Raw genomic sequence first — 25,816 nt, forward strand, 5'->3', positions numbered from 1 at the left:
GCGTCCCGGGGTGTTACGCGTGCCGGCGGCCTATGCAAAATAGTCGCGCCGGCACGCGAGGGCCCTGCGCGCATAAATCTGGAAGGATTTACACGCGCAGGCCTTTTAAAATCCGCCCCACATTTTTCTGCATGGCAGCAATACATTCATATTCCTGCACTTCTTAAATTTTGTTTACTGCATACAAAGGCATTTTATCTGCATAAATGCTCATTTTACACACACACACACAACCCTCTCATAAGTCTTTGAAAATTCACCCTGATTCTGTACAAATACAAGTTTTACACATCTTTGTCCTAATTAAGCTTTTGAAAACTTAGCCCAATAAATCTTTGCAAAAATTTTTGAATGTTAGATTAATTTCTTTTTTTTTACTTTTTATAGACAGAATCCAAGGGAAATGGTAGTATAAACCAGAGGCTTTCATCCATTGTGGAAGATGAGGAAGATGAACAAGGAGAAGAAGAATCTCCAGCTCCATCCCCAATTCGCACTAGAAATACAACATTCTCAAAATATAAGAAGGCTGGAAGCAATAATAGCTCTCTAGGGAAGAATTTGAACCAGTTCTCAGGAACAATACCCTGTAAATCACCTGTTAAAGTTTGTAATCCAAACTTCTCAAGGACAAGGCAAGATAAAGAGCCCCTTTACAACCATAGAAAAAAAGATAAAAATCTAAGGCTACATCTTACAACAGTGACCAGCATAGGCCCTCCTGACCTCAGCCCAAGGTAACTGTACATAACATTTATCTTATTTTTCTCTACTACAAATCGATAGGATAGTTCACCAGGTACAAATACAGATATGCTACAGTATAATCAAGACTCCTAGTTTTCTTCAATTCGGGGGCTGTGGCAAAGGTTGCTAAATTGAGCCTTATTGAGAAATTGCTAGCAACTAGGCAACATAGATACAAAAGCTAGCTTTCTCTTCATTTCCTCCAGTCCTCTCCAATCCCTGCTGATCCTCCATTGCCCCAATGACAGCTCATTCTCTCTCTGATTCCTCATCTCACCAACCACTGATTGGAAACAGCAAAAGGAGAAGCAGAACAATGGTGCCTCAGATCGCATCCTCCTCCTCTGTCTCCCGAAACTGATGTGTCATGTTTTGAATCATGTAAAACTAGTGTCCTGCTCAGTTCAAATCAGAGGAGGAAGAGGATAACAACTGAGGCAACATTGCTAATCTTCTCTTGAAAGTTTTGATTGGCGGTGATTGGTGAAAAGGAAGTAATCTGAGGGATGAAGAATATCTGGGGATGAGAATGGGATTGGCTGAGATGTATGAGATGTGAAGGCAATGGTTGAGGTGTGATAGGGATCACTTAGGGTGAAGAAGGAATGGAGGAGTGAAAGGCGATCAGCTGTAGGGTAAGAGAGATACTGTGAGATGTGTGAGAGAGGCTAGAGGGTGAGGTTGGGCTAGGTGTAAGAGGGAATAGACTGGCAAATAAGTGAGGAAATTGTTGAATGGGGTGAGAAACAAGGGCTGATTTCCTGATTCCTCCTCTCCACCCTCCTCATTCTCCTCCTAAATCCTGGTGCTCTCGCCCCCTCTTTTTCTTCTACCCATCTCTATTCCTCCTTCCCTCCCTGCATCTTCCTCCATTACCCCATCTCTCTTCCATCCAAACATCTCCCTTTCACTCTCTTATCCCTTAGATCTTCTGTCCCTATTCTTTTTCTCTTTCCTTTTCCTCTCTTCCTCTCCTACTCTATCACCATAATTCCCTCCTGTGCCAATCTTACTTCTCCCACCTCTGCACTGATATATGAGATCTTCATTTCCCACTCAAAAATATACAAAATCAATTATTTAGGCATACTAACAAGAATGAAAAGCTACTTTATTTGTATAATGTAACATGCAGTTATTATTTAATAGGCAAATGTTGCAGATTTATGCAAAGTGCTGCCTTATTGCGTCTAAATTCTCTAACTCTTGCCACAGAATCTACCCCTGAACTTCTACAAGAAACTGGGGATTTTGAGTATAATCCTGAAAACTCTTTCCCAAGATACTGGAACTCAGATTTAAGAATAAAAAAAATTAAAACAAAACAAAATGGTATAAAGTGTATATAAGTTGCATTGTTTGCATACTTCTGGAATAACCTCTGTTGCCCTCATTTTTAATTTTGTACAACTTCTAGAAGTGAAAACTTTCCATAAGAAAATCTTTGCAAGCAAAATCTTGTTTGAAAAGTGTGTTGGACATTTTATATCAATTCTTAAATGTAGCACTTAAGGACACAAATCCCAGAACACTTTTTTATACATATTATGCCACTTGTATAATTTTTAGAGATATGCTGTCATTTTTAAAAAAAAAATGGAAAACACATTTGTTCATTTTATGTTGTTTCACATCCAAAATGACACAAATTTTTTTTTTCATTTTGTTTGGCACATACTAAAAAACAGAAACAAAATTAAACAAAACAGCAACCGCTTCCCCCCACCAAAAAATAAACAAAACAAAAAAAACAAAATGAAAAGTTTTCTTCCAAATATTTTCTTTCTGTAGAATTTCCTTCACTTTGAGAAATTGCAGGAAATTAAATCCATGAACAAAAAGATAAGCTATTTAAAAATGTATCAACAAACTTGTAGGCTTCTTGCCCTAATGTTTTCATGATCATTATGTCTGGCGCATAGAGTTTCAAAGGTCAATATTCAACAGGACAATGAGCAGGCAAGTTACTCAGGTAACTTTATCTAGAAATTCAGCGGAGCTTAGCGGGGTAAGTCTGCAGATGAATATACTTGATGACATCTGGATAAGTAGCAAGTTGTCCCAAATAAGGTATTCAACTATATTTAGCACACACAGTGTTTTCCCCAGCCAGACTTCCTCAGCTGAGTTTATACGGCTAGTGCTGAATATCGATTAACTGTGTTCCAGGTGCCTTGCCTCATTTTTATCCAGCTATGTTTTAGCAGAGTAGTGACTTGCCCAGGCAAACATTTACCAGTGAAAGACGTAGTAATATCAAATCTGGGGATTTGTCTGGCTATCTTAACATTTAGGCAAATAAACCCTTTTGAAAATCAACCTCTGGTTCACTAAGCTATTCTTTCCCCATATACACAGAATGAGAGAAAAACCTTAATAAACAGGCCCTAATAGTTCACCAGTTAATGATCTCAGGACATTATTTATCTTTTTCTACATTAACAAAATTTATGTGGAGCTTGCAGGTCTAGGGTAAAAGACATACAGTTCTTCAAACTAAGGGGGTCATTTTCCAAAAGGGACGGAAGGGGAGGAGTCGGGGCGGCCTTGGGGCGGACTCCGCGATGACTTCGCTGATGGTGAAAAGGTAGGACATCTTATCATTGCCAGCAGCGCGCCCAATAGCGCCACCTTTCACGGTGGCGCTATTGGGTACAAAAGCCGGCAGCGATCGCACTGCGGAGGTGCGATCGCTGCCGGCTTTCGCAGGCTCGCTCCCAGTTTCGCTTCCCCACCCTCCGTTACTGCCGGATTTTCTAAGTTCTGCAAATTTAGAAAATCCAGGCCTAATTTTCTAAAGGAAACTTGCTTAGTTTCCTTTTGGAAATTTTGGAGCCAGTGGCACCACGGGTGCTTAAGTAACCATGTGCTTTGCAAGTCCAAAGTCCACACCGTACAGCATATGCAGGGATTTTATTTTGAAATCAGTACCACTCCCAATTACTTGCCAGTTCTTGATCGTCCACTGCTTTTTTGTAAAACAGCATATGTATTTTTATCTACAGAGGTGGAGGGCAATGTTAAGTCCTTGATTTTGCCCTAGTGATTGCTTAATTACCAGGTAAGAAGATTGTCTTCTAAACTGTTGTAGGTCATTAGGTATTACAGATATAACTTAATATATTTAGTCAGTATATACATTCTTACAAATAAATTACATTCATATTCACAGGTTGCATGAGAAGGATTAATCTTCAAATATAGGTATGGAGAAGATGCAGTGGTGGGTTTCCTATCCAAACATGTAAATTCAATACATGTGAACTAAAGTTTACAATACTGCATTTCTCTTTGGCAAGCAACAACAGCAGTAAATTGGTATATATAACAAGCATATTCATTGTGGATATACTGAAAACCAGGCCTGTTTTTGGCTGTCAAGGACTGGAGTTGGCTACCTGTGTACTAAAGGGATTTTCCATATTATATCTGGGCAAAATGTTTAATACATCTGGCCCTTGTGTGGTTTTGTTTGTGGTAGCCTATGTCATAATCCTGAAGAAGCAATAAGGTTAACAGAATTAAAGCCATTAAACAGAAAATATGTTTCATATGGGATAAATTTTAACTGTGGAGCCCAATTACCACCTACCCTTTATCCTTCACAAATCCAACCGATATTCAAGGTCAAGGTGCTCATGTATTTTGTGTTTGAATTCTGTGTTTCTTATGTGACTTTAAGGCAAGTGTATACTTACACCATCTAAATGATGATGTATAGCATGCATACCTTCTACGCAAATATATTTTTTAAACTTTAATGTACATGCATTATGGTCTCCCCTGACCAAGTTATACCTTTGAGAATTCTGGTTTTGTTTTTTATTTTAACTTATTATTTATCAATCTAAATTAACAAATGACAAGCAAAAATTGCCAGACAAAAAATTAGGTGATATATATATACAACAAATTAATAAAAAAAAGATTACATTATTAATATAAATATCATAATGCCCTCTATCAACTTTTCAACCAAATGGAAAAGATCCATCAGAAAATTAGGGAACAAGGGGAGCAAGGTGTGAGCCAGATGCGTTCAAGCGCTCTCCCTGTTTTTTTGTTACCTTCAAAAGATGCCACATACATGAAAAGGAAAGGTTTGTGTCTACCTCCCCGGCACCTCCTTTCCTACTGGTCAGCGACTTATAACATCGTTCACATCTGGAATGGCAACAATAGAGGGGGTACCTGGCCCTGCTGCAATTCCCTGTGATGGAGTGCCAGAATTGCCTGAGGAAGTTACTTTAAGTCCCTCGGATCTTCGCCCTCCGCTGGCTCCAGCGATCGCTGACTTCCCACTTTTGACTGTGGAGCAGAGTGTTGATGCTGCTTCTGTGACTGTGGGGCGAGAGGCCGGAGTGGAAGCTTGCCAATGTTGCCTCCACTCTCCCCATGCTCGTTGGAGACCTTGGGATTTTTGGATTTCGCTGCTTGTCCTGCTGCTTCTTCACCACTGGAGACCCTGGTAGAACATGAAGAAAATGCGGCAATGTCGATGAGAGTTGTTGCAGAAGCAGATTTGTCTTCTGAACATTCAGGTAAGCTTTTTCATCTTCTAACTAAGCCAGCTGTTGTCAAGCTTGAGGCCTTATGGCAACCTAATAGTGGGATTTGGTTGATCCTTGAAAGATCATATTAAGCTGGAGAATCTTGCTACCAAGGTAAACAAACTTGAGGTAAAATTTGACGGTCAAATTAACGATCTTAAATCTCAAATGGAGACTTCGGAGGTGTCTGTTTCTAAGATTCAGGTTGAGCCCTTGGGTACCCGGACCATCTGGGCTTAGGTGTGCCCACCAAGAGCAAGGGTGCGCGGCTTGTGGAGAACAGCTGAGCTAGACTGGAACAGAGTACACCGGAGACCACTGGAAGGGAACAGGAACTGAACGTCCTTTGGACAGGATAGGCAGTGCCTAGTGGTCTAGCTTGTAGATGGCCGTGGGCAACATCAGAGCAGGCAGACCTGGTGGTCACAGGAGAAGTGAAGAGAGTGTCCAAGTGAAGCGCAAGGTCAAAGCCAGGGTATCCATCCAAGGGTGGTGAGCCAAAGCAAGGGTCTGTTCCAGGTATCAGTCCGAGCATGGTCAGTGGCAAGCAGAGGTCAGTTCCAGGAAGTGGTCCAAATGTGGTCAATGGCGAGCAGAGGTCAATACAGGTATCAGTCCAAACGTGGTCAGAGACAAGCCGAGGTCAGTACCGTGAATCAGTCTGAGAAGATACAACCTGGGAAGCGAAGCAGGAATCAGGAACAGACGCTGGCACACAGGAGGGTCACGGTAACACAGACACAGGAACACTGGAACAAGGTTAGGAACACAGGAACACTGGAACAAGCACAGGATCAAGGAAGCAGGAACACAGGATGGCAACTAGCTTCTCACGAATGAGATCACCCATTTGCCAAGGCAAGGAACTGTGGGAAGAGCCTTGCCTTTTAAGTGGAGCTCAAGTGACGTCATCGGGAGGCATCCAACCCGAGTTTCCCGCCCTGGGCCCTTTACAGGAGGGATGGCGGCCCACGCACACACCTAGGGGCGGGGCCGAGGATGCCAAGGATGCCAAAAATGCAGAGCCCCAATGGGAGCTCCACTGTGAGGCCTGCAAAGCGCAAAGTGAGCCAGCCCGGTTGCGGCACCAGCACAGCTGGGCCGCACAACAGATAGTGCTGCTCTACTACCATCTGGGCTGGAATGGGAAAGAGGTAAGAAGGGGAAAGAACACTGGGGATCAATTTGGAGTAGGTAAAAGGAAAGAATAGGAGGGGTGAGGTGGGATGAAGTGGGGTGGGGGACCCAAATTTGCTTGCCTGACCCAGACTCTGATGCCTAGTTGTAGCTCAGTCATCTAAGATAGAAAATACTTTTTGGCTGGTGGCTGATTTTGAAACAGGTATCTTGAACACATTTGGCTTAGATTCATCATTTTGCTATAAATTTCGAGAGAATAACACCAGTGATTAAAAAAAAGAGGCATGGTTAGGGTAATTTTCCAGGTACCATATAGCTATTTGAGCTTGTTAAATTTATCATACCTGTGATATTTTCACATTGCAAGCTGAGATGCTTGGACAGGCTTTGAGAGAGAGAGAGAGAGAGAGAGAAGAGAGAGAGAGACTCTGTAGAGACCCATAAAATAGTTAACTATTTATACCACTATAAGAATGATGAAATGTGAAAAAAAGAGTAGATTTTTACCATGTTTTTCTACCTGGCTTTCGGTACGTGGTAAAGTCTCCTGTCGATGTTGATAAAGGCGGGGAGAATACAAGAAAATTGTTATCTTATATACGCTTCAACACAAGACATTATACAAACCGGATCGTATTAAGAATCATGCCTGTTTGCCAGCTTGTGATTTTGAATAAATAACTCAATACATGCGGTACTGACTGTATTAACAAGACTGAGATTGATATTGGCAATTGCTGATGACTTTCCACTGAATCTCTCAAAATCAAAGAAAACACCCCCTGAGGCAGCTCCTGTGAGAGCGAAACTTGGCCAGAGTCGGGCAATTTTAATAAAAGCATTTTTACACTGATCTTTTTTGTTTCGTTGCCTATCTACCTAGATGCAATCAAGCTAGGTAGAGAAAACATAGTACAAATCTACACTTCTTTCAAGTTTCATCACTCCAAATCACATTAAATCTTCACTGATGGCAATTGTGCTGTTCATACGTATGACTATGCATATTAAACTGCCCCCCAAAACCCAATTCACTCCACAGACCTCACACAAAGCTCATCATGCCCCCTCTTAAGTGGTATAAAAAGTTCCCAAATCAGTGGATCTCCACAGAGGTGCCCTCCTCTTGCTCTTTCTCACCTCTCCCTCCCAAAACAGGATTTCCGATATTTATCACAAATGACATTTTGGCCATATCACAGACATAACGCCAGGAAAAAAGGTGTAGTTATTTCCGGCATTAAATCCCACAATGGTGTGCATTATGATATTGCACACAAAGTTAAACAGCCCACATTTCTATTTACTCTGACCAAACGCCTCCAACTTGATTAAATTTTTCAAATTTGCACACGCATTTTGCAATGCGATATTTATCGCAAGCATTATGGCATTATTACGAGCATTAGGTCCCTAACACGATTTAATGAATGACCCCCTTAGTCTACATTTTTATTTTTAAGTTTTATAGATCACTCTAGAATCCCAGTGCTTGTGAAAGCATCTAGATAGAAACTTTTTAAATTATATCAGTTAATCCTCTGTAAACTAAACTAAGTAACCATATAGAAAGAAAATTAATGTCTTGTTTCATAAACAGTTACTATGTAGAAAAAAATTATATCGGACATTAATGTGTACTTTTAAAGCACTTTAGAAGTACAAGCATCTGTGTTATTTACTTCTTCCCCTCCAAATATCACTTGACTTTCTCTTGTGTTTCACTCAAGAGGCAGCATAAATAGCATTTGACTAATACCCCCTATAGTGTCTTAATGCCTAATTAGGTCTATTGTTTTAGAGTTTTAAATAAAATCTAAAAGACAGAATGAAGCTATACTAGGAAACTTTTAGCCCTTTCTGGGTAGGGATGATGGAAATCAGAAATCTAAGTATTTTTCTTTAAGAAAGATTAAATGAAAAAAATCTAGACCTAAATACATTGCAAAAATATGATTAATAAATTGATTCAGAGTGGAGCATAGATAAAACTACATAGAGCAAAAATAAAAAAAACACTACAGCATTAGACACAAAGGCATTCTTTTACTCTAGCCACATTTTTTTTTAATGCAAATATAGCAAAAACTAGGGATGTGCATTTGTTTGAAATGATTGGGTAAAATGCAACAAATGAGACCATCTTCATTTCATTCATAGATCCCAAGTGAAAGGAGGATACCCATAAATTTAAACAAAAATTTTCATTTCATTCATTTATGTTTCCCAGTCAAATCTGTTTTGCAGTAAGACTGACATCCTCCCACTGAAATGTCTGTGAATGTGCAAAGAATCTCCATTTTCTCTGTTCGATTCCTTAAAGAAGGCTTCTCTTTTCAGAAGCTCTCTTAAAAGTGAATTTTAGAAGCTGGGGCGTGCGTCAAAATCGTGAGATGTACATGAATGGAGGATATGTCTATGTCCACCCAATTTTCCAAGCCTCCCACATATGCGCACAAGTCCCAATGCACGAATATCTCACATCAGACAAAAAAGAGGCAGAATACGAGTGGGACAAGGGCAGGGTGTTCCAGGACGGGGCCAGGAGATGTGCATACAAGTACCTATGGGCCTGGGCACCCACCCAGGTAAATGTACTTCTGCTATGAAGGAGATTTAATTTTCAAAACTATTCCAGGCATTTCTGAGGTATTTGAGGGGTCTGGGTTAACTGGGCTAAAGAACCAGGGGGGTTTGGAGGACCAGTAGATTGGGAAAACTGGTGGATGAACTGGAGAAAATGGTCATGCTGTGGATGTACACCTTTTATAAAATTCCCTCAATTACAAGGCTCAAACCCGACATTACAAGGCTATACACACACAAGCTTAAAAATAGGAGCACACATATGTGCACCAGGGCTATTTTAAACCATGTGCAAGTATGTGCATGCAGGATATAAAATTGCCATGTATCTGACCACATGCCCACACACACATGTATATGTTAGCCCATGCGCCCATTTGAAAGTTACCATCTTAAAGAAAAGCTTTAAAAAAGGAGAGAGAAGAATATTGGCATTGGTAAATGGCTTTATTTGATCTTCACTGCTATAGTCATCGTGCTCTGATTATGACAGAAAGACAGAGGCACTACTTTCTGTTTGATTACTTGGACAGGGTAGTAGACGGGAGATTAGGGATGTGCAGAGGGATGCCATATGTTGCATTTGGTTGCGTCGGTTCAGTGTGCTGCGGCAGTCAAAAAAGCAAACAGAATGTTGGGAATTATTAGAAAGGGAATGGTGAATAAAACGGAAAATGTCATAATGCCTCTGTATCGCTCCATGGTGAGACCGCACCTTGAATACTGTGTACAATTCTGGTCGCCGCATCTCAAAAAAGATATAATTGTGATGGAGAAGGTACAGAGAAGGGCTACCAAAATGATAAGGGGAATGGAACAGCTCCCCTATCAGGAAAGACTAAAGAGGTTAGGACTTTTCAGCTTAGAGAAGAGACAGCTGAGGGGGGATATGATAGAGATGTTTAAAATCATGAGAGGCCTAGAACGGGTAGATGTGAATCGATTATTTACTCTTTCGGATAGTAGAAAGACTAGGGGGCACTCCATGAAGTTAGCATGGGGCACATTTAAAACTAATCGGAGAAAGTTATTTTTTACTCAGCGCACAATTAAACTCTGGAATTGGTTGCCAGAGGATGTGGTTAGTGCAGTTAGTATAGCTGTGTTTAAAAAAGGATTGGATAAGTTCTTGGAGGAGAAGTCCATTACCTGCTATTAAGTTCACTTAGGGGCGGATTTTAAAAGGCGCGCGAATAGCCTACTTTTGTTTGCGCTCCAGGCGCAAACAAAAGTACGCTGGATTTTAGTAGATACGCGCGGAGCCGCGCGTATCTGCTAAAAACCTGGATCGGCGCGCGCAAGGCTATCGATTTTGTATAGCCGGCGCGCGCCGAGCCGCGCAGCCTACCCCCGTTCCCTCCAAGGCCGCTCCGAAATCGGAGCGGCCTCGGAGGGAACTTCCTTTTGCCCTCCCCTCACCTTCCCCTCCCTTCCCCTACCTAACCCACCCACCCGGCCCTGTCTAAGCCCCCCCCTTTGTCGGGGGATTTACGCCTCCCTCCGGGAGGCGTAAATCCCCGCGCGTCAGCGGGCCTCCTGCGAGCTGGGACGCGACCTGGGGGCGGGTCCGGAGGGCGCGGCCACGCCCCCGGGCCGCCCCAGGCCGTAGCCACGCCCCCGGGCCCACCCCCGGAACGCTCCCGACACGCCCCGAAAACGCCACGCGGTTCGGGCCCGCCCCCGACACGCCCCCCGACACGCCCCCTCCGAAAACCCCGGGACTTACGCGAGTCCCGGGGCTCTGCGCGCGCCGGTAGGCTATGTAAAATAGGCTTACCGGCACGCAGGGCCCTGCTCGCGTAAATCCGCCCGGTTTTGGGCGGATTTACGCGAGCAGGGCTCTGAAAATCCGCCCCTTAGAGAATAGCCACTGCCATTAGCAATGGTAACATGGAATAGACTTAGTTTTAGGGTACTTGCCAGGTTCTTATGGCCTGGATTGGCCACTGTTGGAAACAGGATGCTGGGCTTGATGGACCCTTGGTCTGACCCAGTATGGCATTTTCTTATGTTCTTATGTTTTTATGGAATTCGTATTTGTCGGAGGGCAGATACATTGCATTCGGAAAGTGGGGCCCCTGATACGTTAATGCGTTCATTCTTATTCATTTCTCAGCTAAAATTGAATTAACTACAACCCCCCACCCTCCTGAGCCCCCCAAGACTTACCAAAACTCCCTAGTGGTCCAGCGGGGGGTCTGGGAGCCATCTCCTGCACTCATGCCCTCAGCTGCCGGTATTCAAAATGGCACCGATAGCCTTTGACCTCACTATGTCACAGGGGCCGACCAATGGCACCAATAGCCCCTGTGATATAGTGAGGGCAAAGGCTATCAGCACCATTTTGAATACCGGCAGCTGACGGCCCGAGTGCAGGAGGTTGCTTCCGGACCCTCGCTGGACCACCAGGGACTTTTGGCAAGTCTTGTGGGGGTCAGGAGGGTCCCCCAAGACTTGCCAAAAGTCTTGGGGGACAAGATGGCGCCGGCCATCCATTGCTCCTACCATGTGACAGAGGCCGAACAATGGCACCGGTAGCCCCTGTGACATAGTAAGAACAAAGGCTATCGGCACCATTTTGAATACCGGCTTCCCCACGAATACAACGAATATGGCCCTATACATTGCGGATTACCAATACGTTAGAAATGAATGCACACCCCTACTGGAGACACAGTAGAAGTGAACACTGATATTTTGTGTCTGTTTTACTGACCATTGGTCTCATCTGGTATTTAGCCTTTGATACCACAGCAAAAAGCAGGGGCAGCAGAAATGCAGCACTCAAAATCAGGTCCAAGCTCTTCCATTAATACTGCTTCTCAGATAATGGAAGTAGCATTTTAAAAAACTGTTTCAGGAGAAGAATCATGCCATGGATTCCTTGAATCACAGGACATTGAACAGCTAGTGGCTGAAGAGAATTTGTGGCATCTAATCAGTAGCACCTTAGCCTCCAGTGAGGAGATGGAGGAGGTAGATGATACTGACAGGGCTGAGATCATACACAACAAAAGGAAAGATCAACTTCAAGTTTTTTCAACTAGCCACTTCCCCTAATGATGATGCTATATAAAAATGACATGAGGAATCCTTCAGGGATTTCCTTTGCCTTCTCCCTGCCAAGGCCTTTGTACCAATTTGTTTGGTGATCTTTGTCCCTCATTTAGAGGTTTGGGGTGTTCTTTCCACTGTGGATGGCGGCTATGCACTTCTTATGGTGCTTTGTGGTCTTCATGCCACTCTTTCTGCTGCTTTGACCCTCTATTGCTGCCTTGGTGTTTTTCTGGCCTCTTCTGGAGCTTTCTTTGCCATCATGGTGCCTTCAGCATTTCATGCCACACTTGGTGTCACTTTGCCCCTCTTGTACTGCCTTGGGAAGGTTCATACCCCTGTTGTTGGTGCCCTTTGTCCCTGTTTTGCAACCTTGGGGTGTTCTGGCCACTCTTGCTATTGCTTTGCTCCTCTCATGGTGCCTTGGAGAAATGCTGCCACCGCTGGTAGCATTTTGCACCATTATAGATCCCTGGGTAATTCATGCCACGTTTGGTGCCGCACTGAAATAGTTTTGACGTGTAGGAGTGCCTTTCACCCTTCTGATGATGTGTATCTACAAGTTAAATTACAATTGATTGGAAAATTCAAATTCGGGAGCACAAAATGAGAGGTCTAGAACGGGTAGATGTGAATCGGTTATTTACTCTTTCGGATAATAGAAAGACTAGGGGGCACTCCATGAAGTTAGCATGGGGGACATTTAAAACTAATCGGAGAAAGTTCTTTTTTACTCAGCGCACAATTAAACTCTGGAATTTGTTGCCAGAGGATGTGGTTAGTGCAGTTAGTATAGCTGTGTTTAAAAAAGGATTGGATAAGTTCTTGGAGGAGAAGTCCATTACCTGCTATTAAGTTCACTTAGGGGCGGATTTTAAAAGCCCTGCGTGCCGGCGCACCTATTTTGCATAGGCCGCCGGCGCGCATAAAGCCCCGGGACGCGCGTAAGTCCCGGGGCTTTCTAAAAGGGGTGTGTCGGGGGCGTGGCCGGAGCGACGCAGCGTTTTGGGGGCGGTGACGCGCGTGACACGGCGTTTCGGGGGTGGCGATGCAGGCGTGGTTTCGGCTCGGGGGTGTTCCGAGGGCGTGGCCGCGGCCTTAGGACCAGCCCCCGGGACCAGAACACGGAGCGGGGGTGCCGGCCGGTGCACCGGCCGAAATCGGAGTGGCCTCGGAGGCAACAGGCAGCGCGCGCTGGGCTCGGCGCACGCAGGTTGCACAAATGTGCACCCCCTTGCACGCGCCGACCCCGGATTTTATAAGATACGCGCGGCTACGCAATTTTTTAAAATCTACCCCTTCGAGAATAACCACTGCTATTACTAGCAATGGTAACATGGAATAGAGTTAGTTTTGGGGTCCTTGCCAGGTTCTTATGGCCTGGATTGGCCACTGTTGGAAACAGGATGCTGGGCTTGATGGACCCTTGGTCTGACCCCGTATGGCATTTTCTTATGTTCTTATGTTCTTAAAATGGGGTGAATTGCTTCCCCCTATTGACTTTAATGGGAAGTGAATGAAACAAATAATTAAAGGAAAAAAATGTTTGTTTGGAATGAATTAAACAAATGATTGTGACCTACAGAATGAATAAATGAACTAAAATGAAAATGTTGCCTCTGCAAATCCCTAGCAAGATCTTCTTTCTTTCAGAGAGTGGTATTCCTGTTTTAGACACTATTCTCTTTCAGTTGAGGAAATTTGTTTTTCATCCAGGTATGCTTATATTTCAGTAAAGTCATCTAATTGCACTACTTCTGGCAGCCCATATGACATTAGAAATGGAAAGTGTGACTAGAGCTCTTGAACCTAGCTATTAGGACCATAAGAAGAATTCTGTCTTCCTGTGAATATTTGACAATTGCTTCTGACAAGTAACTATGAAAACATTTGACAGTTTATCCATATTGCTGAATTTAAGGCATATGCTGATCTTTAAAGCAGATGTTCACCAAATAAAGAAAATATTCAATATAGATTGAAATGATATTTTATCCATATAGAAGGAGCCAATATGAATGCTCCAATGACACCCTCCACAGATAGTGATACACATAAAAACTACATACTTATATAAATATATTCCATTTATTTGCTTCCAAAAGCCCTTAGATCCAAATATACTTACTCCTGCTGAAGGTTGGTATTATGGATATGCAACCAAAATTATTTTTGTTTGGTTTGGTTTTTGTTTCCAGGGGAGGGGATAGGGCTGTTTTATTATTTACATTTTATTTGTATTTCAGTGAATTACCCTTGAAGCAACCAAGAAAATCATAAATTATTAAATACGAATATCAGAGCAGTAAACATGTATAATGCCCCTTCATTTAGTAGACTGAATAAAAAGGGCCACACAGTTCCCAGGATGCTACCAGCTCCCTGGATCTCATATTCTTTCTGCCATCAAATCAAACAATTAGCTCCTGGGACGCTAAAGTAAATATTTATTTAAAAGTTTTTATAATCCATTGATTTCCAAAATTAGTTCAATGCATAGAACAAAGAACATTCATAATAAAATACATATATACAATGTCATAAACATACATAAAAAAACCAATGTAAAATTCAAATTAAACAAAACCATCAAACTTGTGCCTGCCCAGCAAATGCTTCCTTAAAATATATTGCTTTCAGCTGCTTTAAAAACTTTAATATCTTTTACAGCGTGAGGTTCTACTGGCAAATTGTTCCATAAAGATGTTGCTATACAGGAAAATGCTTATTTCATGTAGGGTGAAGACTAAAATCTTACAAAGAAGGCACTGTCAGTAAATTTGAATCAGATGACCTCAATGAATGTTTAGAAACATATCTAACAAGCTTACAGGGTCATTCATTAAGATGAGTGAGAGTGTTATTTTTCACATCTTGTGATACAAATGTTTGTCAAAGGGGAGGACATTATGAGAGTGAGAGTGAGAGAGAGAGAGAGACTCTCTGCAGGTAGGTACATATTTGTCATCTATTTATACCACTATAGGAGGGTCAACTAGTAACTCGAGGTCAGGTTTTGGTGGTGGTCTAGGGTTTGGGGAGCAGTTTAACATGCACAGTCAGAGGTACAAAAAGCACAGTACATATCAGTGAATATATGATGTGATTTGGAATGAGGAAAGGTACACAAAGATGAGAGTTGTACAATGTACTCTCACCCTAGCTTGATGTACTCTCAATATAGCTGCTAGGTGGGCCTCATAGAGATATAAATAACTAACTACTACAAGGGCCTTGTAGATAGTCTCTCTCTCTTCCTCTCTCTCTCAAAATGCAATTATGTAGGTATTACTGAAAAGTTAATGCACTTTCCAGTAATACCTATGTGAAGTGCTAAGATAATGCACATTGCAATAAATAGGCTATTACCATAAAACACACCCTTTTTCCTACCACATGCAATATTTAGTAGAGATGTGAATCGTTTTCCATATCGTCTTAACGATAGAAATCATGTGGCAGGAGAAGAAAATCGTGTTTGGCACGATTATTTCGTTGAAAAATCGTTAAAAATCGTTTTTTCTGATTAGTGCGCACTAACTCGAGTTAGTGCGCACTAACTCCCCGTTAGTGCGCACTAACTCGATTTAGTGCGCACTAACTCAAAATGATACAAATAGACACTTTCCAGGTCACTGAAGGTCAGTTAGGAATGAATATGTGTTCCTATTGGCTGGCAGCCCTCTTATCTATTGATGTTACCAATACCACTGAGGTGATGGTTGGGGGGATGGGAAATGGAACTGGAAACTCATGAACACCAACAGAAAATGAAACAAAGTGTTCACACTTCCCAGGTCAGTAAAGGTCACTTAGGAATGAATATGTATTCCTATTGGCTGGCTGTGCTCTTATCTATTGATGTTACCAAGGTTACCACTGAGATAATGGTTGGGGGGATGTGAAATGGAAACAGTTGGAAGCTTGACAAAAAAAGTAATGTGATGATCAGCACTCACGTGACTAGAACTTCTTTGTTTATTATTTTTGTTAGCAGACACGTGCATGTTGAATTTGCCAATCACTGTGCATTTTAGAAAGGTGGTCCTGGCTGGAACTGTACACAGTTCAAATATATGTAATTGATTGTTGGTAAGTGTATTTTTTAAGTAGCCACACTGGCACAAGTATGTTTACTTTTCCTCCTACTTAACTCACTAGCTCAGCTTTGTAAGAAGGGCTTCTCTGCTTGAGTGAGGGTCAGGCAGCTCCCCCCTGTCTGTGAAGCCAGCCTCTCACTAGTAATGCAGGGAGGGAGCTGTCTCAGACTTCACCATCCTCCCCCCCCCCCTCACCCACACACCATTCACTAGCTGGGACATGGGGGAAGTCAGGAGTGAGGGTCAGGCAGCTCCCCCCTGTCTGTGAAGCCAGCCTGTCACTAGTAATGCAGGGAGGGAGCTGTCTCAGACTTCACCATCCTCCCCCCCCCCCCCTCCCCCACACACCATTCACTAGCTGGGACATGGGGGAAGTCAGGAGTGAGGGTCAGGCAGCTCCCCCCTGTCTGTGAAGCCAGCCTCTCACTAGTAATGCAGGGAGGGAGCTGTCTCAGACTTCACCATCCTCCCCCCCCCCCCTCACCCACACACCATTCACTAGCTGGGACATGGGGGAAGTCAGGAGTGAGGGTCAGGCAGCTCCCCCCTGTCTGTGAAGCCAGCCTCTCACTAGTAATGCAGGGAGGGAGCTGTCTCAGACTTCACCATCCTCCCCCCCCCCCCCCTCACCCACACACCATTCACTAGCTGGGACATGGGGGAAGTCAGGAGTGAGGGTCAGGCAGCTCCCCCCTGTCTGTGAAGCCAGCCTCTCACTAGTAATGCAGGGAGGGAGCTGTCTCAGACTTCACCATCCTCCCCCCCCCCTCACCCACACACCATTCACTAGCTGGGACATGGGGGAAGTCAGGAGTGAGGGTCAGGCAGCTCCCCCCTGTCTGTGAAGCCAGCCTCTCACTAGTAATGCAGGGAGGGAGCTGTCTCAGACTTCACTATCCTCCCCCCCCCCCCCACCCACACACCATTCACTAGCTGGGACATGGGGGAAGTCAGGAGTGAGGGTCAGGCAGCTCCCCCCTGTCTGTGAAGCCAGCCTCTCACTAGTAATGCAGGGAGGGAGCTGTCTCAGACTTCACCATCCTCCCCCCCCCCCCCCCTCACCCACACACCATTCACTAGCTGGGACATGGGGGAAGTCAGGAGTGAGGGTCAGGCAGCTCCCCCCTGTCTGTGAAGCCAGCCTCTCACTAGTAATGCAGGGAGGGAGCTGTCTCAGACTTCACCATCCTCCTCCCCCCCCCCCCCCCCCACCCTCACCCACACACCATTCACTAGCTGGGACATGGGGGAAGTCAGGAGTGAGGGTCAGGCAGCTCCCCCCTGTCTGTGAAGCCAGCCTCTCACTAGTAATGCAGGGAGGGAGCTGTCTCAGACTTCACCATCCTCCCCCCCCCCCCCCCTCACCCACACACCATTCACTAGCTGGGACATGGGGGAAGTCAGGTGTGAGGGTCAGGCAGCTCCCCCCTGTCTGTGAAGCCAGCCTCTCACTAGTAATGCAGGGAGGGAGCTGTCTCAGACTTCACCATCCTCCCCCCCCCCTCACCCACACACCATTCACTAGCTGGGACATGGGGGAAGTCAGGAGTGAGGGTCAGGCAGCTCCCCCCTGTCTGTGAAACCAGCCTCTCACTAGTAATGCAGGGAGGGAGCTGTCTCAGACTGGTATCAGGGTTAGGGCACTGTGTGCAGGAAGATCACAACACTCCTGGTATTAATAGGGATAGGGTACTGTAAGAGATGACTGTAGTAGATTGAATAAAGATCTGATGTTTCTGCTCTCCTCACACCAAACAAAACAACACACAAGCAGAGAAGCCCTTCTTACAAAGCTGAGCTAGTGAGTTAAGTAGGAGGAAAAGTAAACATACTTGTGCCAGTGTGGCTACTTAAAAAATACACTTACCAACAATCAATTACATATATTTGAACTGTGTACAGTTCCAGCCAGGACCACCTTTCTAAAATGCACAGTGATTGGCAAATTCAACATGCACTAGCATTTCAGGTGCCTGCTAACAAAAATAATAAACAAACAAGTTCTAGTCACGTGAATGCTGATCATTACATTACTTTTTTGTCAAGCTTCCAACTGTTTCCATTTCACATCCCCCCAACCATTACCTCAGTGTTAGCCTTGGTAACATCAATAGATAAGAGCACAGCCAGCCAATAGGAATACATACATACATATTCATTCCTAAGTGACCTTTACTGACCTGGGAAGTGTGAACACTTTGTTTCATTTTCTGTTGGTGTTCGTTAGTTTCCAGTTCCATTTCCCATCCCCCCAACCATCACCTCAGTGGTAAGCTTGGTAATATCAATAGATAAGAGGGCAGCCAGCCAATAGGAACACATATTCATTCCTAACTGACCTTCAGTGACCTGGAAAGTGTTTATTTGTATCATTTTCAGTTAGTGCGCACTAAATCGAGTTAGTGCGCACTAACGGGGAGTTAGTGCGTACTAACTCCCGTTAGTGCGCACTAACATGATTTAACGATTTTTAACGATAAATCGTTAGAATTTCTATTGTATCGTGTTCTATAACGATTTAAGACGATATTAACATTATCGGACGATAATTTTAATCGTTGAAAAACGATTCACATCCCTAATATTTAGGGTAGTTTGATAAATCTAGTCTTTAGTTTGCAGATCCTTTTTACCTATCCAGAAAAGCGATGTTTTATTTACATTCAGGGACAGAAAATTGCTCTTCATTCATGAGCAAATAATATCAATACAATACTTACATTTTATAGCTGGGAACAAATCATCTCCACATGGGTTGTAAAATCATCTTCATATAAAAAATATTTTACCCTTAAATCACCAAGAACATTACACAGTGGGTGCAAATAAATATTAAAAAGCACCCACAACAGTGCTGAACCTTGCCTGTTTTTATAGTTCACCATCTAGAACTTTTTTCACCAGTTTGAAAACGCTGCTGCCTGTTACTAAGGAATGATTCAAACCATGCTAATACCCAGCCTCCAAGGTCTAACTCAGAGAGTCTATACAGGAGTTGAACATGATTAACTATATCAAAAGCTGCAGACACATCAAGATGAACTAATACGCCTGAGTGACTGCTATCCAATACTTGATATAGGGCCTCATTTTCCAAGTGGCTCACATGCGATAAGGGACGTTTCGCACACGAAAAGTCCCCTATCGCGTGTGATACCAGGATGGGGGAGGAGTCGGCCCCGGAAGAGGAGGAGTCAGGGCATCACTGGGGCTGACTCTGCAAAGACACCGCGGACGACGAAAAGGTAAGGACCTTTTCGCGTCCGAGTTCGCGCCCAATAGCTACACCTTCTATGGTGGCGCTATTGGGTGCAAAACCGGCAGCGATCGCACCGTGGCGGTGCGATCGCTGCCGGCTAGCACAGGACCGCCCCCTGGGTCAACTCCCCGCTCCTCATTACCTAAAGTATCTCAGGCCTGCAATACTTTAGAAAATGAGGCCCATAGTGTCCATTAATGTTAATAATAGGGACTCTATGCCACAATGATTTTGAAAACCATATTGTTGTTCATGCAAAACACAATGGTTCTCAAATAATTCCTCTGATTGTAAATGCACACGTTTCTCTATTATCTTTCCCATAGTTGGAAATTTGAAATGGGACCTAAATTAGAAACTTTATCAAGAAGCTCTCTGCTTCAACGGCAGGGGAGAAGAAAAACTGATACTTCACGCATATCTATCCAGCATAGCTCTCTGCTTCAACGGCAAGGGAGAAGAAAAACTGATACTTCACGCATATCCAGCATAGCTCTCTGCTTCAACGGCAGGGGAGAAGAAAAACTGATACTTCACGCATATCTATCCAGCATAGCTCTCTGCTTCAACGGCAGGGGAGAAGAAAAACTGATACTTCATGCATATCCAGCATAGCTCTCTGCTTCAACAGCAGGGGAGAAGAAAAAAGGATTCGCACTCACAAAGCGGGGAGTAGCTGGCTTGTTACGGCGGTTACTACCCCAAACCAAATAAGCCTGATACTTCACTTTCAATGCATATCCTGCTTCAACGGCAGGGGAGAAGAAAAACTGATACTACATGCATATCCAGCATAGCTCCCTGCTTCAACGGCAGGGGAGAAGAAAAACAACCATTAAGGGCTGAATAACACAGTCTGGGTAAAACAAATAAGCATGGGTGTAGCTTGCTTATTGCGGCGGTTACTTCCCCTACTACCCATAACTAATCAAGCTTGATATTTCACTTGGTTGCAGCTCCATCACTGCTCTCTACATTAATGGTGGGGGTGGAAGGGAAATAGAACCAAAGAGCTAAGGGAAACAGATAAGTATGAGAAAAAAATGTGAAGCTTGCTGGGCAGACTGGATGGGCCGTTTGGTCTTCTTCTGCCGTCATTTCTATGTTTCTATATGTTTCTTTTGAATTGGTCTAATTGAAGGCCTTTTCCATACTTCCAACACCCTGTCCTCCCCTAAACCTCTGTTCATTATGACTAAAATAGTGTTGTATGTGATCTCCTTTAAAGATGTAATTACAATAAATAAATGGACAGGGATCCAACATTGAGTGGGCTGACTTAACCTTTTAGATCCCACTCATTGAAGGACTTATTTCCTGATGCCCCTTTTTACATATTAGTTAACTAGACCCAAATATGGTATAAAAAAATTTGCAAGGAAATCTGACTATGGGTTTTTGAGAAAAACGCATGTCCACTAGTGGAACATTGGGATCAACAGGAGTCAAACTTTACTTTTTTTTAAATTCTTTATTTTAGGTAATTCTTGTAACATACTGCAATATTACAGATGATATCATACATAAGAATTAAAATTAGTCAAAAAAATCAAGCATGATAATCTGGAAAACATTTTTCATGTAAACGTTTACCACAAAAGTCACACTACTTTTTTGTATTTTTTGGAGCAGACAGCACATCGGCCTTGGGAAGCTGAGGACAAGAAGTGAGGCTGTGATGCCTTTACATCAGCGCTTATGGGTGCTGTAAGACCTTCTTTCTGGATGCAGTAGCTTGAAAGGCCACATTTAATTGCTACGGTAGATACTTCACGTAGGAAGTCCAAGTGGCTCATTGCTTCTTTCCCAAGCAGATGGCAGTGAATTTTCCAAGCTGCCACAACAGCCATGTTCAAGCCATTTGAAAATAAATTCCACCACCACTTTTTAGAGCAAAGTGTTGGGCGGTAAGCTGCTAAAAGCCGGTCAAGTAGATCAACACCACCCATGCCTTGATTGTAAGCACCATTTATTTTTGGCTGCTTTATTAGAACTTTTTTCTTTTCTTTGAGAGAATAGCGGCTGGCATTTTGAAGTGGAAATGGCTTCATCCATTTGGACATGACTGTGACCACACTGCTGTCATTCCAGCGGACACAGATGATGTCTCCATCACCACGATAATTAAATTCCCCACGATCTTTCTTGCGCAGTTCTTTAGGTGCCATTAGGGGACATTTCCCAGTCCTGTTTTCTCTGACAGTGCCAATTGCTCGAAATCCCTTTTCTTTCAGTTCCACCATCAAGTTGTGTGATGTGAAAAAATTATCAAAGAAAAGGCAATGATTTCTTGGCTCTTGAATGACTGAAATCAAATCCGAAATTACTCTTGTACCAAGTGGAACTTTTTCAGCTTTATCAGTGCCTGATTCTTCTGGCTGATGTTTGGCACCTGTATAAATCTGCATTGAAAATGGGAAACCATCTGGACTGCACATCATCCATATTTTGTATCCAAATCGAATTGGTTTGCCTTGAATGAACATTTTGCAGCTATGATGGCCATAATATGGTCAATGCTCAGGCTTTCACTAAAAACACCTCCAGTCTTCAAAAGCTGAGCAGATAAATGGGTATAAAATAGCTCAACCTTTGCAGCTTTTCCAGGTGGTAGTTGCAAATTGTCAACAATATGAAAATAGATTTTCAGGTCCTCAAAGCGTTTTCTTGACATGGTTTTCGGCACAGTTTGGTTGCTCAAATCTTCTGCTGTTGACCAGTAATGCTTTTCCTTTGGAACATGGTGATAGCCACTGAGCAAGAGGATTCCGAAGAAATGAGTGATTTCATCAGCATTTGTATCAACGCTTGCCAATTTCTGCCTGGCATATATATTTGTCATGTATTTCTGCCTGGCATATATATTTGTCATGTATACTAATTCTTCTAAATAATCTTCACCAATAATGTCTATGAAAAGATCAAATGGTGTCTTTTGAAGAAGATCTGGACGAATATCAGCCAACTTTGTTGTGGCATGCTCTTCCATTGTGGTCTTGAAATCATCTGTCTTGATCCATCTTGGCTTTGGCTTCTCTGGTTTTCATTTCCGTTTGGTATCTCGTGATTCTTGACAATAGGTTGATAGCAAGTCATCATCCTCATCTACTTCCTCATTGCGTGACTCAACTGCAACTTCCACTTCACCACACATATCTGCTGGTACTTCTGGTGCTAGGTCTTCGTCATTGATATCTTCGTTATTTGAGTCTTGTAAATTATCTGATGGTGGTAAAATCAAAATATCAGCTTTTGTAGCTTCAGAATCAGCCAAATCTTGTTCAACTGCTTCTTCAACAGTCAAGTACTTCTGAGTTTTCATTGTATTCCAAATTAGGAAATGAGCAAGGTCATCGCGGACCTAATCTCACGTGGCCCGAGAAGAAGACGCCTGAGCAGGGTTGTCGCGAACCAAATCTTGCACGGCTTGATAAGAGGACACTTGAGCAGGGCTGTCGCAGACCTAATCTTGCATGGCCCGAGAAGAGGACGTCTGAGCAGGGCCATCGCGGAGCTAGTCTCACGTGGCCCAAGAAGAGGACACCTGAGCAGGGCCGTCACAGAGCTAATCTCGTGCGGCCCGAGAAGAAGACAACCGACACAAGCCTGTTGTGCTCAGTCCTTGCATCCTGAGATGGAGGCCCAGGAGAAAGTAAGATCCCTGATATAGTGTATGGGAGTGAGAAGCCTGTGTGACTGTGTATGTATGTTTGAGAGAGAGAGAGCATGTGAGTGAAGCCTGTATATGTGCTTGAGAGAGAGCATGAGAGTGAAAAGTCTGTGTCTGTGTGTATGCATGAGAGAGAACATGGGATTATATGTAATTTACCTTTTTTTATATTTGTGAACCTTTTTTTGCATTTTTATTGATTTTTCAAAAATGTGTATATTTTGGACCACAGAGATACCAACGTTCCACATGTGGAACATGCAAAAATAAATTGGTGCTGATCAAGTTGTATCTTACCTACAAAAGAAAGAAAGATGTATGCCAACATGATCAGAAAACACTTGAGAACTTGAATATATCACACAAGTCCTTTATTTACGCTCAGTATCATACCAAAAGGTGAAAAGGTCAAACTATGTCAAAACTTTTTGCATATTCATATCTTTAAGAGTATTCATCTAGGAACATCACATTTTTTGATTTAGACTTTTCAAGTTCAATACTCTCAAGCTAAATGGTTGAAAAATTGATTTTCTTTAGGTTTGGAGTAATTAAAATCATTAAAAAAATGTTCCACTTGTGGAACGTTGGTACCTAAAAGGTTAAGACTACACAATGCAGTCACTCAATCTCACCCAGGTCTCAATCAATGACCAGTAGATGCTCACTGGGAATACACAAGGAGCCAGTAGAGATGTTCAACAAAAAGAAAGAATTTAATTCAACTTGAAAAATAAGATCCATGACAAGATTGCAAAGATCATAAACAATAAAAGAAGGATGATTACTCTGAAGGCAACAGTCTCTTTGTCCATGGTACACTTTAACCCAGATCTCATTCATTGGTCTAAATCAGTGTCCAATATGCCCTCCCATAAAAGATGCAAAAATTCTCCTCTCTCACTATCATGAACCAAAGGGAAAACTGCAACAGGAGAAAAACTCATTGGCTTCAAAACTGGAATCAAAAAAATAATTTCCAAATAAGCAAGCTTTGACCCCACTTAGTGCAGGGCCAAGTACTGGGATAGCCAGCTCCTCCAGCAAGGGTGAGTCTGACCCCATTATTTGAAAACTGGTCAAAAATCACAAAATCTCAGCTTCTACAAACAAGTCACAAATCCTCAAAAATATCTTCTAAAGTATTCCACTTATAGCCAGAAGGCCTACAAGAATATTACCTCCAAAAAAAAAAAAAATCCCTCCTCTCCAATCTTCAACTTAAGAAGGTTTAAAATGAGAACTTCTCCTTGAGCATATCCAGAAAGAATATGTAATTCTGAGCCCATCCCAAAAAGGGGAAGGCCAAAAGCTGAGATGGATCCTCAAAAATGCAAAAATCTACTATACCCTCGAAAAATATTTAGTAATGGTGCGGAGCCATCATTACAAATTAAGGGGGTCATTTATTAAAATGTGATAAGGTGTTTTCGCATGTGAAAACATGTTTAATGCATGCGATCGCACCATATCGTATGGAGCGATGCAAATTCAGAAAATAGGAGGAGTTAGGAGTGGAGAGTGGGCTGGGTTAGCCTGTCTGCAAAGAGCTATTGCACAGCTGTAATGCTGATTTTAACAACAGCTCTTTGAATTGCCTTAGGCTGTGTGATAGTTGCTGTGACCATGTGGTAAGGTTTCATTGCCTTTTGTGATGTCTCCTGTAAGGCCTATTTGAGAGAAAGAGAGAGAGAGAGAGAGATAGAGAGAGAGTGCAAGCCTGGCCATAATGTCATCCCCATAGGTAGGTATTTGTATTCTTACGGTAGGCCCACCTAGTAAATTGAGGTGTGGTTTAGGTATGAGTGTAGGGGGTTAGGGGCCACTTTGACATTCTATGTGACACATACGAACAGAACAATGGTCTCTTGTGAAGATTTGATGACTTTCGGAGTGAGGAAACTCACTCCAAGATGAGATTTGTGAGGTGTTCTCTCAACCTAGCTTGATGGACTCTCTACCTGGGTAACATCAAGCTAGGTGGAGAGAACATTGCACAAATCTTATCTTGGAGTGAGTTTCCTCACTCCGAAGGTCATCAAATCTTAACAAGAGACTACTGTTCTGTTTGTATGTGTCACATAGAATGTCAAAGTGGCCCCTAACCCCCTACACTCATACCTAAACCCCACCTCAAGTTACTAGGTGGGCCTACCAAAGGGATACAAATACCTACCTATGGGGATGACATTATGGCCAGGCTTGCTCTCTCTCTCTCTCTCTCTCTCTCAGTCCACCCAGTGGTCATATGCAAGAAATACAACAGGTCTGACACCTATCACAAATTCAGATAATGTTATCACAATGGGCACTAACTTAGCTCTTCACATAGGTAATTAGCACAAATTGCAATAAACTGAATTTTTTCATAAACCATGCCCCTTTTGCAATCGCATGCGGTACTTACCGCATTTTGATAAATCCAGGCCTAAATTAGAAATCACTTCCTTAACATAATTTCTGAGTAGTCCACAATAAACGAGAGAGCTAAAGGTTAGAAAAAAAGAAGAAACAAAAGTAAGAAGAACAATGTTGACCATTGAGTCATTTTACTAATGGAATCCTCTAACCCTCACAGGCTTCTATAGAATGTGACCTCAAGGTTTAAATAATGTATTCATTTGTTGTGGTCCCAGTTGCAGCAGTGACAACCGGGACCTTACCTCTCCTTCCGGGGTTCCGGGTCCGGAACCCTCCTGCCGGTTCGCTG

At 43.0% G+C, this 25,816-nt stretch overlaps 1 protein-coding gene across 1 annotated transcript in view; it reads left to right on the forward strand.

The window, feature by feature from the left end:
• Positions 1 to 25,816, forward strand: part of KCNH8 (potassium voltage-gated channel subfamily H member 8) — a 988,350-nt gene that overhangs the window by 806,021 nt on the left and 156,513 nt on the right. Inside the window, exon 13 of the mRNA XM_029589277.1 lies at positions 388 to 737. Within this exon, the coding sequence (XP_029445137.1) occupies positions 388 to 737 (350 nt within the window). The remainder of the gene's footprint in view (positions 1 to 387; positions 738 to 25,816) is intronic.

Source organism: Rhinatrema bivittatum, chromosome 2 (genome assembly GCF_901001135.1).
Source record: "Rhinatrema bivittatum chromosome 2, aRhiBiv1.1, whole genome shotgun sequence".
In the NCBI taxonomy this organism is placed as follows: domain Eukaryota; kingdom Metazoa; phylum Chordata; class Amphibia; order Gymnophiona; family Rhinatrematidae; genus Rhinatrema; species Rhinatrema bivittatum.